The 13,432-nt window shown below is 42.4% G+C and overlaps 1 protein-coding gene across 1 annotated transcript in view; it reads right to left on the reverse strand.

The window, feature by feature from the left end:
• Positions 1-13,432, reverse strand: part of brinp1 (bone morphogenetic protein/retinoic acid inducible neural-specific 1) — a 112,646-nt gene that overhangs the window by 83,651 nt on the left and 15,563 nt on the right. Inside the window, exon 2 of the mRNA XM_035141820.2 lies at positions 2,823-3,090. Within this exon, the coding sequence (XP_034997711.1) occupies positions 2,823-3,040 (218 nt within the window). The 5' untranslated portion in view covers positions 3,041-3,090. The remainder of the gene's footprint in view (positions 1-2,822; positions 3,091-13,432) is intronic.

Genomic DNA, 13,432 nt, shown 5'->3' on the forward strand with positions numbered 1-13,432 from the left:
TCATTGCTGGTTAGAGGAGAGCGCGAGCCGGGCAATCATGTGCCGGGCGAGGACTCGGGGTATGTATGATTTCATTCCAACCAAACACTAGACCAGCTGATGGCACTTATTTTCTCACCCTCTGGTTAAAGATGAACTAATTGCTGAAATTAACTGGCAGCCCATGTTAGGATGAAAATCCTTGGGAAACACTTGGACCCTCTGGGGTAACGTTTCACACCCTTGCTTTGAATACTGTACTTGATTAATTACTCGTATAAATTCCCAGCATCTTGCACTCAGTCAACTAAATACTCTAAAAATATATTATGTCTTCTAGCATGGGATACATGAAGTACAAGGGATCTATCAAACTTTTCCTGTTGGACAGGTCTGCAGATGTCCGACAGAAGTGAATGTGGATTGTTGATTGCCGTCATTTTATTTTTAATGAGAACTATGTCCACGTTTCCATACCTAATGCAAGATTTACTTGTCATGTAAGGAGGAAAGGGATATTTGATGGGTGGAACTGAAGCCACTAATGGTTCTGTTAAGAGGGAGAAACAACAGGAGCCACCTGGGCCCGGCGACGCTCTCAGCAGCGCCCGACATCCAAGCACACGCACTTGATTTTAATAAATCACCGCAGCATCACAGGCAACACTCCACGGCTGTACAGTGTCTGTGAGAAGCCGCTTTAGAAGTTTTGCCTCGGAGATTCGTGTCTCTGCGCAACATCCCACTCTGTCAAGTTACACATTATGCAAATGCATTGTTTACTGTTCATGTGACAATATCAAGGCATGAAAGCCAGTGGGGACTGGGGGGGCCGTGGCAAGTTACCAAGAGAGACAGGGGAGGGGGAGAGAACAAACTCGGTGAAAGAACCGCCAAAGGAATGTGGCGAATGGCTCTTACTCTCTCTGTCTTTGTACAGTTGTGAGTGAGCAGACTGCGGAGGGATGCAAAGGAATCAAAGCATGTCAGTGTAAGAACGAGGGAGCGTATAGCCGTCTCATTTCTGCACCTGTGACTCAGTATGGGAAATATGAGGAGATGTGCGATAAGAGGGAAAAATGTAAGTTGGAAAATATAAAACCTAATGCAGTTATTGGATGTCAAACTGTATTAGTTGGTCACACGGAAGGAAGAAAAGATGGAAAGTTGAGCATTGACAGAAATGGGCCCAGGCTGGGAGTTTCCCAGTTTGTGACCCATAAAGAACATCCACACGTCCGTACATCATAATCAATGATTCAATCTGTAATAGCCATAAAACAGGACTGTGATTGGCATGAAATATTGAAAACTGGTGAAATTGTGTGACAGATTAAATTAAATTACTGCCTAATAACAATTGATTGCAGTTTTAATGTGGCTTTATACATTTTAGGCTTGAAATCCCTTTGCTGTGAAGTCATACCTTTTAATGTGTCACACAATGTGCCAAAACAGGCACAACACATGTACTTAGTCAGTACGTAGCCTGAAAAAGATTAGAAGGTGTTTTCTGCAGCTGCTAAATATTATTTCCGCTCCACTGTTTTAAAAGGAGCTCCAGCAGTAATATTAGATATCAGAATATATTTTTGCTGATCCTCCAGGAACGATGCACTAACACAGTAGATGGCGGTAATGCACCCTGACATTCGTTCCCTCCCGCCAATAAACCAGGCAAAGAAGAAGAAGAAGAAGAAGATTACATCTGTGAAAACATATGTCGAATTTATTGGTATTCGGTCGATATATAATCTAAAAGGTAAAATATGATCCTTGGTGAGGCCATCAATGGATTTATAGGAGAAATTCTGTGTTATCATCCGGGGCACTATATTGCACTTTGAAGGTCATGTGCATCCCCGACTCGGAGAATCTAATGAAAAACGCAATCAGACTGAATTATGGGAGGTGCAGATTCCAGCATTTTTGGGGTCTTGACCCATACAACGGAATAAAGGTCGGGATATCTCCGTCTCTGCTGTACCATTTTTCTCTCTTTTGAAATATTTCCCTCCTTTCTCCGAGTTACCCCCTCTTTATTTGAGCAGATTTGTAGAAATGAATAAAAGTGAGGCAGCACTTCTCACTCAGACACACTGCACCTGGCAATGCTATATTTCTATAGAAGCCCTCTCTGCAAAGTACATGTTACTGACTGGCAGATTAACATAAATGTGCATCCCGTGCAATAACATCCTACAGTTTTATTACGTATTCTTACTCTTCTCACTGTTCTTTTTATTTCACCTCATTCAGTTTGAGGGAATCATAGACTGTACATAAAGATGGACGACATGACTGCTACCCATAAAGTGAAGCCATCGCCTCTAGAGCGCCCGCTGGTGGCTGGCTGCGGTACAGGTCATAAGTCCTCCCTCCTCCATGTTAGTAGACGGGAAATGGAACAAACTAAACGATCAAAATCCAATAATTGTTCTGGAAGTTGTTTGCCATTAAAGGTAGTTTATATCACACTGACGTTTGTTCAAATCATAGGCGCAGGATAGCAGCGTTCACATCAAAGATATTTTGGTGTCATTTCTGGATAGTGGGATGAAGTGAAGACGCGTCATCCATCTTTATATACAGTCTAAAGAGAAACACTTAAAGAGAAAGACTTGGAACATGAGTGAAGGAGTGCAGAGGTCCTGTAGCAGAAAGAAGTTTGCAGTGCTGAGAGTGGATGTATATTAAAAATGCACACTTAATAGGTTCAGAGATGTACACAGTGTTGCTTTTTGCAGCTGAAATCTGAAAATAGAAAAGCCGTTAAAAAAAAAAAGACAGTCTCTTAAAAAAAGCCTGCGTGGCATCAGTACACAAGCTGAAAGTGAACTCACCTATAAATTTTATATCTGGTCGTAAATCCTTGGCGGAATCTTTCCACAAAGGACATATAACTTCGAGAGTGGTGGAAAGGTCCGCGGTCAGAGATGAGCCAGTCATATTGCTTGGTGACATGTTGCTCAGTGGCCAATGGGTCCTGGCGGGAAGACTGAACTGTTATATGGTCCCATATAAACAGGAAGCAGATGACCTCAATAAACCTCCAGTTCATGCTTTTTTTTAAGCCGCTCTCTGTTCATTCTCGCTCCATTATTTGGAGACCTGACGGGAGAGGAGAGAAGAGGGAGGGAGGGAGGGAGACAGAAAAAAGAAAGAGCTGTTACATGACAAAGTCTATTTTAGCAGAACAAGAAAATGCCACAGTGTTAGGTTAATTGTGTTGTACTGAACAAATAAGATAGTGCCCTTGTCACTGTCACTTTGCCGTGACATGATTTGTATTTATTTTCTGCACTTTCTCAGATTTCGCCTCCCTGGAGTTTTTTTTTTTAAGAACACCACACAGATTGTGCTCCTCCATACAAGACTGTTACCCTTTTGCAGATGAGCATGGAGTGCACCCAGAGCCGTGTGGCTGTCTTCTTCTTTTTTTTATATATAATTGGTGTCATGATAAATTCTGACAAGGTTAGAAGGCTGCTTCATGATATGTTATGACACCCAGTCATTAATGTGGGAGAACACCACCTCCCCTAACCCAGTGGTGTCAATTACTGCTGCAGGAAACTTTCAACTATTGACTCGCCACTTCATGAAAAACATTGTGGAACAAAATGCTGCCATTTTTTCATCAAACGCAAAATGAGACTTCACTTTGGTTCCACTAAAGCTGCCGGGGATGAATAATACAACTTTAAAGTTGCCCTTAGCATAACACAATGGCACTGTAATACAAAGCATGACCCAGTGTATAATAAAAGAGAACGAATAAAAATAAAAATAAACTGCACTTAGATCAGCAGCGGGGCAAAATCTGAAGAAAGACGTTTTCTAGAAACAGATCCTGACAAGCCCAGATTCATGGCGTGTGCAATTTAAATGTAACTCAGGCAGATAATACAATAACTAATGACACATATTCAAACATATAATAGCACGACATCATTTTGTGCAGTTAAAAAGTCTCTGAAAGGAAACCCCTATTTTTAACATCACATCATAGATAATAATAACAAATAGAGATTTTCAACTTTCACCTATTGACTCGCAACCTCGTGAATTGTTCCACCAAAGCTACCAGAGATGGATAATACAACTGTAATGCTGCTCTTAGCATTACACAGTGGCACAATAATACAAAGCATGACCCAGTGTATAATAAGCGAGGGGGGGGAGGGGACTGCACACAGATCAGCAACGGTGCAAAATCTGTAGAAACATGTCGTCTAAAAACAGATCTTAAAAGCCCAGATTCATGGTGTTACTGTTTTTTAAATCCCTGCATAGATTGGGCAATTTAAATGTAACTCTAGGCTCCAAATACAATGACTAATATTCCAACATATTGTAAGAGCATTACACAATTATTATTTATTTGCAGCTTTATTGCAGTAAAAGCTCCATTACACTGAAAGAAAACAGAATATTTAACATCACATCATGGTTAACATTAAAAATAGGGATTTCAGACAGATCATTAAAATGACTGTGAATATTATTATGAACTTGGCAGTGGAAATTATGTCTGTGTTACTGATAAGGAAATGATTTTCATCAGTAATTGCATTTAAGAACTTTGGCCCCTGGCCGCGGAGCACACACATCTGCGCGCTATCAAGTGCTGGTGTGTGCAAAAAAAAAGAAAAAGAAAATTCTTCACCCTTTATTAGACAATAACACATCATGAAAGAGCAGAGATAATTTAATGGGCTTAATCTTTTCCTGTTAAATAGATGAACTGCTCGATTGCAAAAAGTTAAAAGTGATCACAATTGCATTCTTAAAAGGGGGATTTTTTTTCCTTTTCTTTTTTCATAGTTAAAATGATTCTGTCACTTTCCTGTGACACCTTAAATTCAGTCTGTATTTAAATATTTCAAACTCTGCTTCACCTACCCTGGGATAACTTGAATATTTCTACTTGTGTTACTAATTATTATTATGCGGCCATATGTGAAGTATAATCAGTTCTTTAGACTGATTGTAATTACATTTCTTCCATCAACTAAGAATACTGCATTTCAGATATAATTGCAGTCACCTCCTTTCCCTTCCATCAGTCAGATACTCAGTGGCATTGACAAAATATGTCAGTGTACTTAACAGGCCTGCTAATTATATTTGACTAATTTGAGTTTGGCTGTCAAAATAAAAGAATTGTAATCTGATTGAGAGGGACGGAGCTGAGAGCAGGATTGATAATGATATTGTGAAAAGATGGGGGGGGGTGAATATTCATATAACAAGATGTATAACAAAATGTGTCAGTCAGAAACATATCTGAAGAAAACGCCAGCTCATGATGGCGACTTTAATTGATGGATGTTTATGCAGTATTTATGTGTGCTTGTGATCATTAACCTTCTCCGCACTTAATATTGACCATTTTAGAAAAATGCAGTATTGACTCCAAGCAATGCTTCAGCAAATTAATGATTGATGAAGGTATTTAAATAAATTACTTCACTACAGCGTTCGCCCATAAAATCGCGCTGAAATTCTCTGATTGGCAGATTGGGATGAGTGCTTGAAATGTCGGATGGGGTTTTCTTTGTGTATGACATTGCATTTGGGAATCCATTGTATGTTATTGTATGACTTCGTATTGGCCCTTAGAGTTGTGATCCACCGACCAATCTTTGCAGGAGAGGACCACAAATTACACATTTTCACCAAAGTTAGTTATGTTTGCACAGATGATTAGGTCAGATTTTTTTCCAGACGAGGGTAAAATCATCAAATACGACAAACTGTGAACTGAATGTGTAAAGACAGCTGCCACAAAACTTAATAATAAAACTTAGTTGTCAAGTGTTTTATTTGTCTAGATCACTCTCTGTGCAACTTGTTGATTTGGTAAGAAAAGCTGTGTCGCAAACTCGACACCAAATAAACCAATTTACCACAGACACAAACACAGAGAGAGAGATAACAAATTATAGGCTGCACCTTAGCTATAAAGTTAGTTAAACCGCTTTTATATAGAAGTCCCACATTCATTATCCTGTCTTTGTTTGAAACACTGAACCAAACAAGCTGACACTATTTGGGGATCAGAGGCGTGACATGTGACACAGCAGCAGAGGCGTCCGTCCCATCATTCCATCCGTCCCTTTTTACGAAAACATCGATTTGGCTCTGTGACTAACCTCCGCTGGAGAACAACAACGCCCCCCCCATTACGTGTTCATACCTTGCATATTGATGGGGGCGAGGTGGAATAAAGGATAAAATGTCCACCTCGCAGGCTAGAAGGGGCTTTAGCATGTGCTGCTGTACCAACGGAAATCCGCCCTGCAGTTGACCGAGAGGCTCAGTCACTTCCACCACCTGAGAGCAAATCTTCACTGCGTCTTTCTATAAGCCAACTTTCCATTCGTATGTGATCTCTCTATTTCCGTGCTGCCACGAGAACTGTCTCATCTCGCGCCAGTGTTTCTGCTCGTCGGCGCCGTGTTTCGCATCTGAACATCATCGCACATTAAACCACGATTTATTGGTAGATAAAAGGGGAACAAACAGCAGGTGATAAAGAGGAATAATGAACAAATACAAGTCGTTGTGGTAACTTGAGCTCTCAACATTAAACAGGTAACTGGTTTTAATGCTGCGATTGATCAGTGTGAAGCCTCATATCTTTGTTTTTTTTTACTATGCAAACTGTTTTCTCAGGATTAAAAGATTACATTTGTCTTAATAATGAGGAAATAAAGCTATTGTAGATGGAAAACAGCATTATTAGAAGAAAGACTGATGGCTTGATCAAAATGACTTTAGTGCACGCTCCCAGCACAATTTGAGGGCCGCGCTTTGAATCAATGAACACTGGAGCAAAACCTTGTTCTCATGGGGGCGGGGTGGTTTCCAGGGTTGGAGTCATGTGGTGCAGTGCACCAGCTGCACAGCAGGAAATGGGCTGCGATTTGGAACCACACACTCGAATTCTTCCCTTTCTAAGATGCAGACTCTACAGCGGGCTTTCAGTTCAAATATGGACGCTACAAGGAGCGGTTGGCAGTGTTTACCTCACAGAAAAAGTTTATTCCAAGAACAATATCGCGTTCACGCGCAGGAAGTGCTGACTCGCCAAAAAGCCAAACATCAAACCATGTAAATAAGGCAGTGAGGGCGGATGATGTGAAATTAGCTCGGGGGAGATAACACATTTGGTTAATAATCTTTGCCCAGATTCAATGCCGTCGCAAGGAGAGCCAAATAATTTGGCGGAGAACCACGGGGACAGTTTAACAGCTGGACGGGGTCCACTACAGCCAGTCCCTCGCTGGTACTGACTGTTTCTGCAAGCCCAGCGCGAAAGTGGAAAAGGCTTAAGGGGTTGGAGGTTGACATTTAAAGATAAAGTGACTTATAGATTCCAAACTCTGTGAATGGTTTATTGTTGGTGTTTTCAGGAGGGAATCTGAGGGTTTTGGGACACGATTCACAAAATCAGCAATATCCTTAATGAGGAGACTACAAACTCCTTATTGTCACATCATTGTCAAACATCATAAAGGTCATCGTCACAGTGACAGGACATTTGAAGATTTTGTTGATACTGTCATAACACTAAGGTCAATGTAAATACTGCCTGTCAGGTTTGAAACCAGCAGGAATGCCAATAATCTTTTGGAATGGTCATTAAGTCAAACTTTAAATTAAAATACATTTTCTTCACGTTCTGTGAACGATAGAACCGATCCCATTAGTTACACATGAAGAGCTACAACAGCCGGTGTCACACCCACATCAAAGTCCGAGTAGATTGTAGACCGAGGAGCAGGGGCGGCGTTGAAGTGATGCTGGCGCCGTGCTCCTCTCCTCCTCTCGCTGAAGTGGATTCGATATGTTCAAATGGGAAATGGCTTCTTTGAGAGGGATGCTTAGGGCCGATCTCACTATGATGGAGAAGAATATACTCACGGGACTTTGGTTCGCTCGAAGGAGGAGGACAAAATGTGAAATGGCCGAGGCGAGAGCAAACCACCTTCTCATACCAGATTCATTTTATAATATTTTATATTATGGAGATTGCACTTTTAATCATAAAGACAAACCACCTCGATATTAAGAGTCTAAATGTGCAGAGCTGGTTCAACAAATCCTTTTCAATATATTCGTACTAACAAATTACACCTTTTCTACATTTCAAGAGCACTTGTATAACTCAAGGAATAAAATAACCCATCACGACTCCACCCCAGTGTACTCAATCAACCTCTGTCTCCATCCTGCAGTATTTGTTTCCTGTTGTTGTGTGAAATCATTTCATACACCAATCATCACATGCATTTCACATGTTTGCCTGCTGCCATGACAGCGTAATGTTCTTTATTTTTCTCTTATTTGCAGATTACTGTTATTTGCAGAGTGGATTAGCGACACGGGGAGAGGAACAGACAGAAAGTGGATCACGTTTACCCTTGAATGAGCAGGGTAAAAAGGGGAGGATGTCTGCTTCAGGAAATCACAAGATAGGACAAGGGGGGGCTTGTTTTCTCCATCCTCTTTTTAAACAGCCTTATTCATGCCGCAACTCCTCCTCCATTCTGGTTAATTCAAGGGGATTCAATCTCCATTCTGGTGCACTCGCTTTGCCAATCAATCCCCCTCTCCCCTGTGTGGGGTCCTTAGTGTCCCTCTTTATTCTATAAAGTTCATAAGAATGGGGGGGCTTGTTCTCCTTATTTGTATTCTCAATCCCAGGGAGGCAAGAGACCGGGAAGAACGAGGCCTTTTGCAAGGGGACAGGTAGACTGGGGGAGAGAAGATGTATTGTATCTCTGCACTATCCATCTTTCTTTCTCTGCTCGTGCATAAGGCTCGGTCACCAATATGTAGTATTTATTTCCTGCATTATCTCTGGGTGGGAGTGTAACAATATCAGGAGATGGATTTCTCTCTGAACTGTTATTAGCATGAACGCCTCCGAGCAAATTTCAAACTCAGTGATACAGGTATAATGCGCACGGCGAGGCAAAAACCGTTGACATAGGGTTATGGATGGCTGGCAGCCTAAAAATGAATTTTATACTCCTCTGGGCTATTATAAGTTAGTTCATATTAATATGACCTCATGGGGACCAAAGGGTATGTGTGAGGCTGATGCAAGGGAATGACAGAGTGAGGAAAGAGAGAGCAGAGTTGCATCTAAATGTGCCAAACCGGTGTCATCCGAATTCACAGACTTATTATTGCACAGCTCAGAGCCGCGTCTGCAACAGCGTGGTAATGGTCTGACACTTGCAATTGCCGGGAAGCAACGGAGGAATGGGAGGGCCGGCATGGCTAACTACATTTGTACTGGATTCTCTCTTTCCCCCCCCCCAATCTCTCGCCTCGGCCCTGTTGTTTCTTTAGGAAGGACTGCAGTGGCACCCTGACCTTCAGGAAACATGGCTGAGCAAGCAACACTCCGGCCTGATAATTAAATTCTCTGGTTGGTCAGCAACCAATCAGTCCAGCTCGGAGCGGGGATCAATGGCTGATTTTAAAGAGCAAACTAATTCACTAATGGTTAGAGTTATTCCAATTTACCTGGCTGCTGAATTATTGTGTCCAAACCTGGTTCAGAGACGGGGAGGATCAATGTGAGCCGGAGGGGGGGGGGGCGGCGGAGGGAGAGAGAGTCGGCTGCATCTGTCATGTGAAGCGGCGCGAGGGTTTGCTGCGAGGTTTATTTGATCACCGCCCAGTTGAACAGCAAGACTGTGGGGGCGGTTTACGAGAGGGTTCTAAACAAGCGCCGTCTCTCTGCCATAAAGCAAACTAATTAATAAGGTTTCAGAATGAGCGTGAGAGCAAAGTCTGTGCAGGGCAAAGGTATAGGAGCAGGATCCTGACTAACCAACGGAACAGCAATTCAATTTTGCACGAAATAAAAGCGAAGCTCATGACGGATTCCTCAGAGAGGAGCATAAAAAAATATATTGCGACACTTGAATTATCTTTTTGTTCCGTGCTGATTTTTCTTTCCCCCTTCGGTTTGTTATTCTTATACACAGAGCGCATCTTCTCGTTAATGCTGTGACTGGGGAAGAGCTCAACTGATTATCGGCAACATATGTCTCTTAAACACATGAAGTGAAAAAGAGCATGGCAGCGCTGATTTATTCCCATGTTCAATCCCCGTCCAGGGGAAGGTGTTTGGTGCTGATAGGGAAAACAGAAGCGTTCTACCTTATTAGAACCAAAGAATGAGATGCTAGCTACCCGCGCACGCCATTTGTCAGCACATCCACCGCTGCTTCTTTATGCTACTGTGGCTACGGCGCAGATGAAGATTGATCATTTGTCAACTCGCAAATTGGCTTTCAAGTGCTTTCTCTAATTACTCTGTGTTTTTATTGATGAGAAACCACTGACTGCTTTCCTTCGATTTACTTCGCCGGGCACAGTCTTTATTTTGAATATGTCGTTTCTCACCTTTCCTTACAAAGGCAGTAGAGAGGGGGGGCGAATAAAATTGTGCAAAATGCTCCAATCTTTACAGATTTGCATGCTACCTGTTCTCCTAATGTTCCGCTGGAGAAATGTAAGATTGGAGGTATAAAAAAAAATGGCGGAGCAAATTCCATTCCCTTAACTGGTCACACTCAAAACGCACCCGGAGGAGCCCCCGACATGAATCAGAGGCAGAATAGGAGTTGCTGGGAGGACGTAAATGACACTGTTTTCGCCGAGCGGCTCCTCGTTGCTCATGCATGTAAATGTCAAGTGATGTTATCAACGGTATGGTTTCCACTGACTAGATCCGAAAGGTCTAGACCAGAAAGAGCTGATGAACAGGGAATAAAGAGGGTCTCAGAGGGAGTAGGAAAAGGTTTTTCGCTGTGAGATAAGTAGAACATAGTAGGTGCTTTCCTGGTTTTACATGTCTGTATGCACGCATGATGTTTCTTCATTGTTACCTCTGCTACATTTCCTTTTGTGTTTGAGAGTTAGCAGGATTACGCAATAATAACTTATAATTTTACTGTGAAATCGTGTGGAGGGGTGGGGCATGACCAAAGGAAAAACCCATAAAATCTCTGGATTGGGCGTTTTTTTTCCCATTTGAACGGATTTCACAGATCCATTCATGGATCTTGATGGAATTTCAGGGCACTGATATAAACGATTATTAAAAATTTGGTGCCAATCCACATACAAATCTGGATCTAGTGAATTTAAATGTGGTTTCATAAGGAGACTGTTGGGCCTTGAAGGAGGTATGTGCTCTCCGTGTGCCCTTCAAGTTGTGTTTTCAACATCCAGTGAAATATAACATCCACAGCTTGCACTTAATGGAACTGCGATGAAGCTCACATCATCTTTTTTTACTGTAATTACCAGCAGAATTAAACGGCAGATCCTCCCTCCTCTTTTTTTCCCTTCTGTGACTGATCTGTCATAATTGCTTGTGTCTGTAACAATTAATTCAAATCTCACTATCAGCTCCGCGGGTTGGGGTGTGATGAAGTGTTGTTGCGAGGCAACTGTGAAGACGACATGCAATTGGATTGCGGCGCTGCATTTTATTTTAGAAAGACACATGTGAGGAAAGTATCACCTTATCAGGGTGAGGACTAGATTTTCTGATCCAATTTCATTATCTGAGGCGCAGAACTCCGGTCGGGGAAAAAAGAAATGTTGCTCCTCTTCCCCAGCCTGGATTTTATCAGCTCCGGCACGAGATGAAGCTCGAAACAATACAATGCGTTTCTTCCCGAACTTGTCCCTCCCCCGCTTGCACTCGGAAACAACCGTCATACTTGGGCGATGTCTGCCGTTTATGGGTGTTTATAAATCACGGGGCAAAATGGTCTGTAGTAAAAGAGGGGGAAAGATAAAGGGAAGTGTTTTGCCAGCACATTTCTGAGTCTTGCCGCTTCAACTAATGTTTTCATGACAACTTTACACGTTTATGCCATTTTTAAGGAGGGGGGCTGGTTCTCTGACTGAAATACAGAACAGCTGCCGCCCTCTCAAGGGAGCGGACCACTGGCATTATGTGGAGAGAGGTTTTGTCCAGCTGCTGTAGGTTATTTTTGTTTGCCTTTGCTTGCTGCACTTCTCTGCGATTCCTGGATTTACTGACCTAATTTTCTCCTCAATTTGATGTTTACCTTCTTATTCACCCCCTTTGACGAATCACCACTCCCGAGACTTTGGCAAAAGTCCCCTATCTGACCCCCCGCCTCGCTCTCTGGCAAAGGGAAAGAACGGGGTGTTAAGGTGACGGCCGCTGCTCCTATTGTTCCTAATTCAAAGCCATAAATTTGTTGAAATGGAAGGGAAAGCAGAGGAGCAAGCACAGACTCCGCCGGCTCCATAAATCAGCAAAATCTGCAGAGATGCAGAGCAGATGGTGAAAACAAAACAAAACAAAAAACACACTCTCATCTCAATTCCTTGCAGATTAAGCATTGCTAAGCTGAACTGCTGCGAAGCACGTACACCTCATGTGAGCACTGAGCATGAACATCAATATTCTTAGGGTGTTTTGACCGGTGCCAGGATCAATCCCCATCACAGTTAGAACGAACACAGTTTCAACTGCAATTTAGTGTCATCCATTAACCTACAGTGTGAGTCATTTGCAATTTAGTGTTGTACAGTTCCTCAAGGCTTGTTCGACTCATACAGAGTACCTTTATATTTCTCTACCTTTCATACTCAAATCATACTCACGCCGGAGTTAGCTGCAATGTTTCATAAATGTAAAAATTGTCTTTCAAGGATGGGCTATGGATTTGCTTCTAGCCTCCAGCTGAATTGGACACATCTGCCATTCATCCCCGGGAGCATTTTTAGTGATTACCCAGCAAGTGCCAAGGACAATAACAATTAAGTCCCAAAAAGGCTGGAAATCATTCATTTGGACTTATTTAGAGAGTTTGTCACTGTCTGATTACAGATGCAAATATGATTGGCCAATAGATAAGAAAGACACATGAGTGCAATTACGGCGGGGGGGATAAATGGAGGTCAGAACTGTTTTTCATTTTCCTAAATAAATGTGGTGGTAAATGTTTTTCAAGTTACGAAATTCACAGATTTTGCTTCAAATAAGGATAAGGCGTCTTTGCACCTTTGGGGAGATGCTCTGTCGTGCGCTGTTTACACCAGCGCGCTCACATGCGAGCCCACAATCCCGGTACACAGAGCCACGTTGCGCAAACAGCATCCCGAGCAGACATTTTTAGTCCTGATATGACTAAAAGGATTGTGGGTTTTTTTGCTGAGAAAAGCTCTTCCTTTTCTTCCGTCTCCTCTTCTTGGGAGGTTATCGTTTACAAAAAACGCGCCCTTGATATGGGTTATAGCGGCCGACTTGTACCCATTCCCCATGTTAAGATTGAAAATAGAGTGCTCTTGACCTCCTGCCTTTGAAATTCTCCCACTGCCGCCGTCCTCCCCCTAAGCTGTTCTCTCTTTATGCCGTAGCTCAGAGGTTTTTGCC

The sequence above is a fragment of the Hippoglossus stenolepis genome, chromosome 18, assembly GCF_022539355.2.
Source record: "Hippoglossus stenolepis isolate QCI-W04-F060 chromosome 18, HSTE1.2, whole genome shotgun sequence".
In the NCBI taxonomy this organism is placed as follows: Eukaryota; Metazoa; Chordata; class Actinopteri; order Pleuronectiformes; family Pleuronectidae; genus Hippoglossus; species Hippoglossus stenolepis.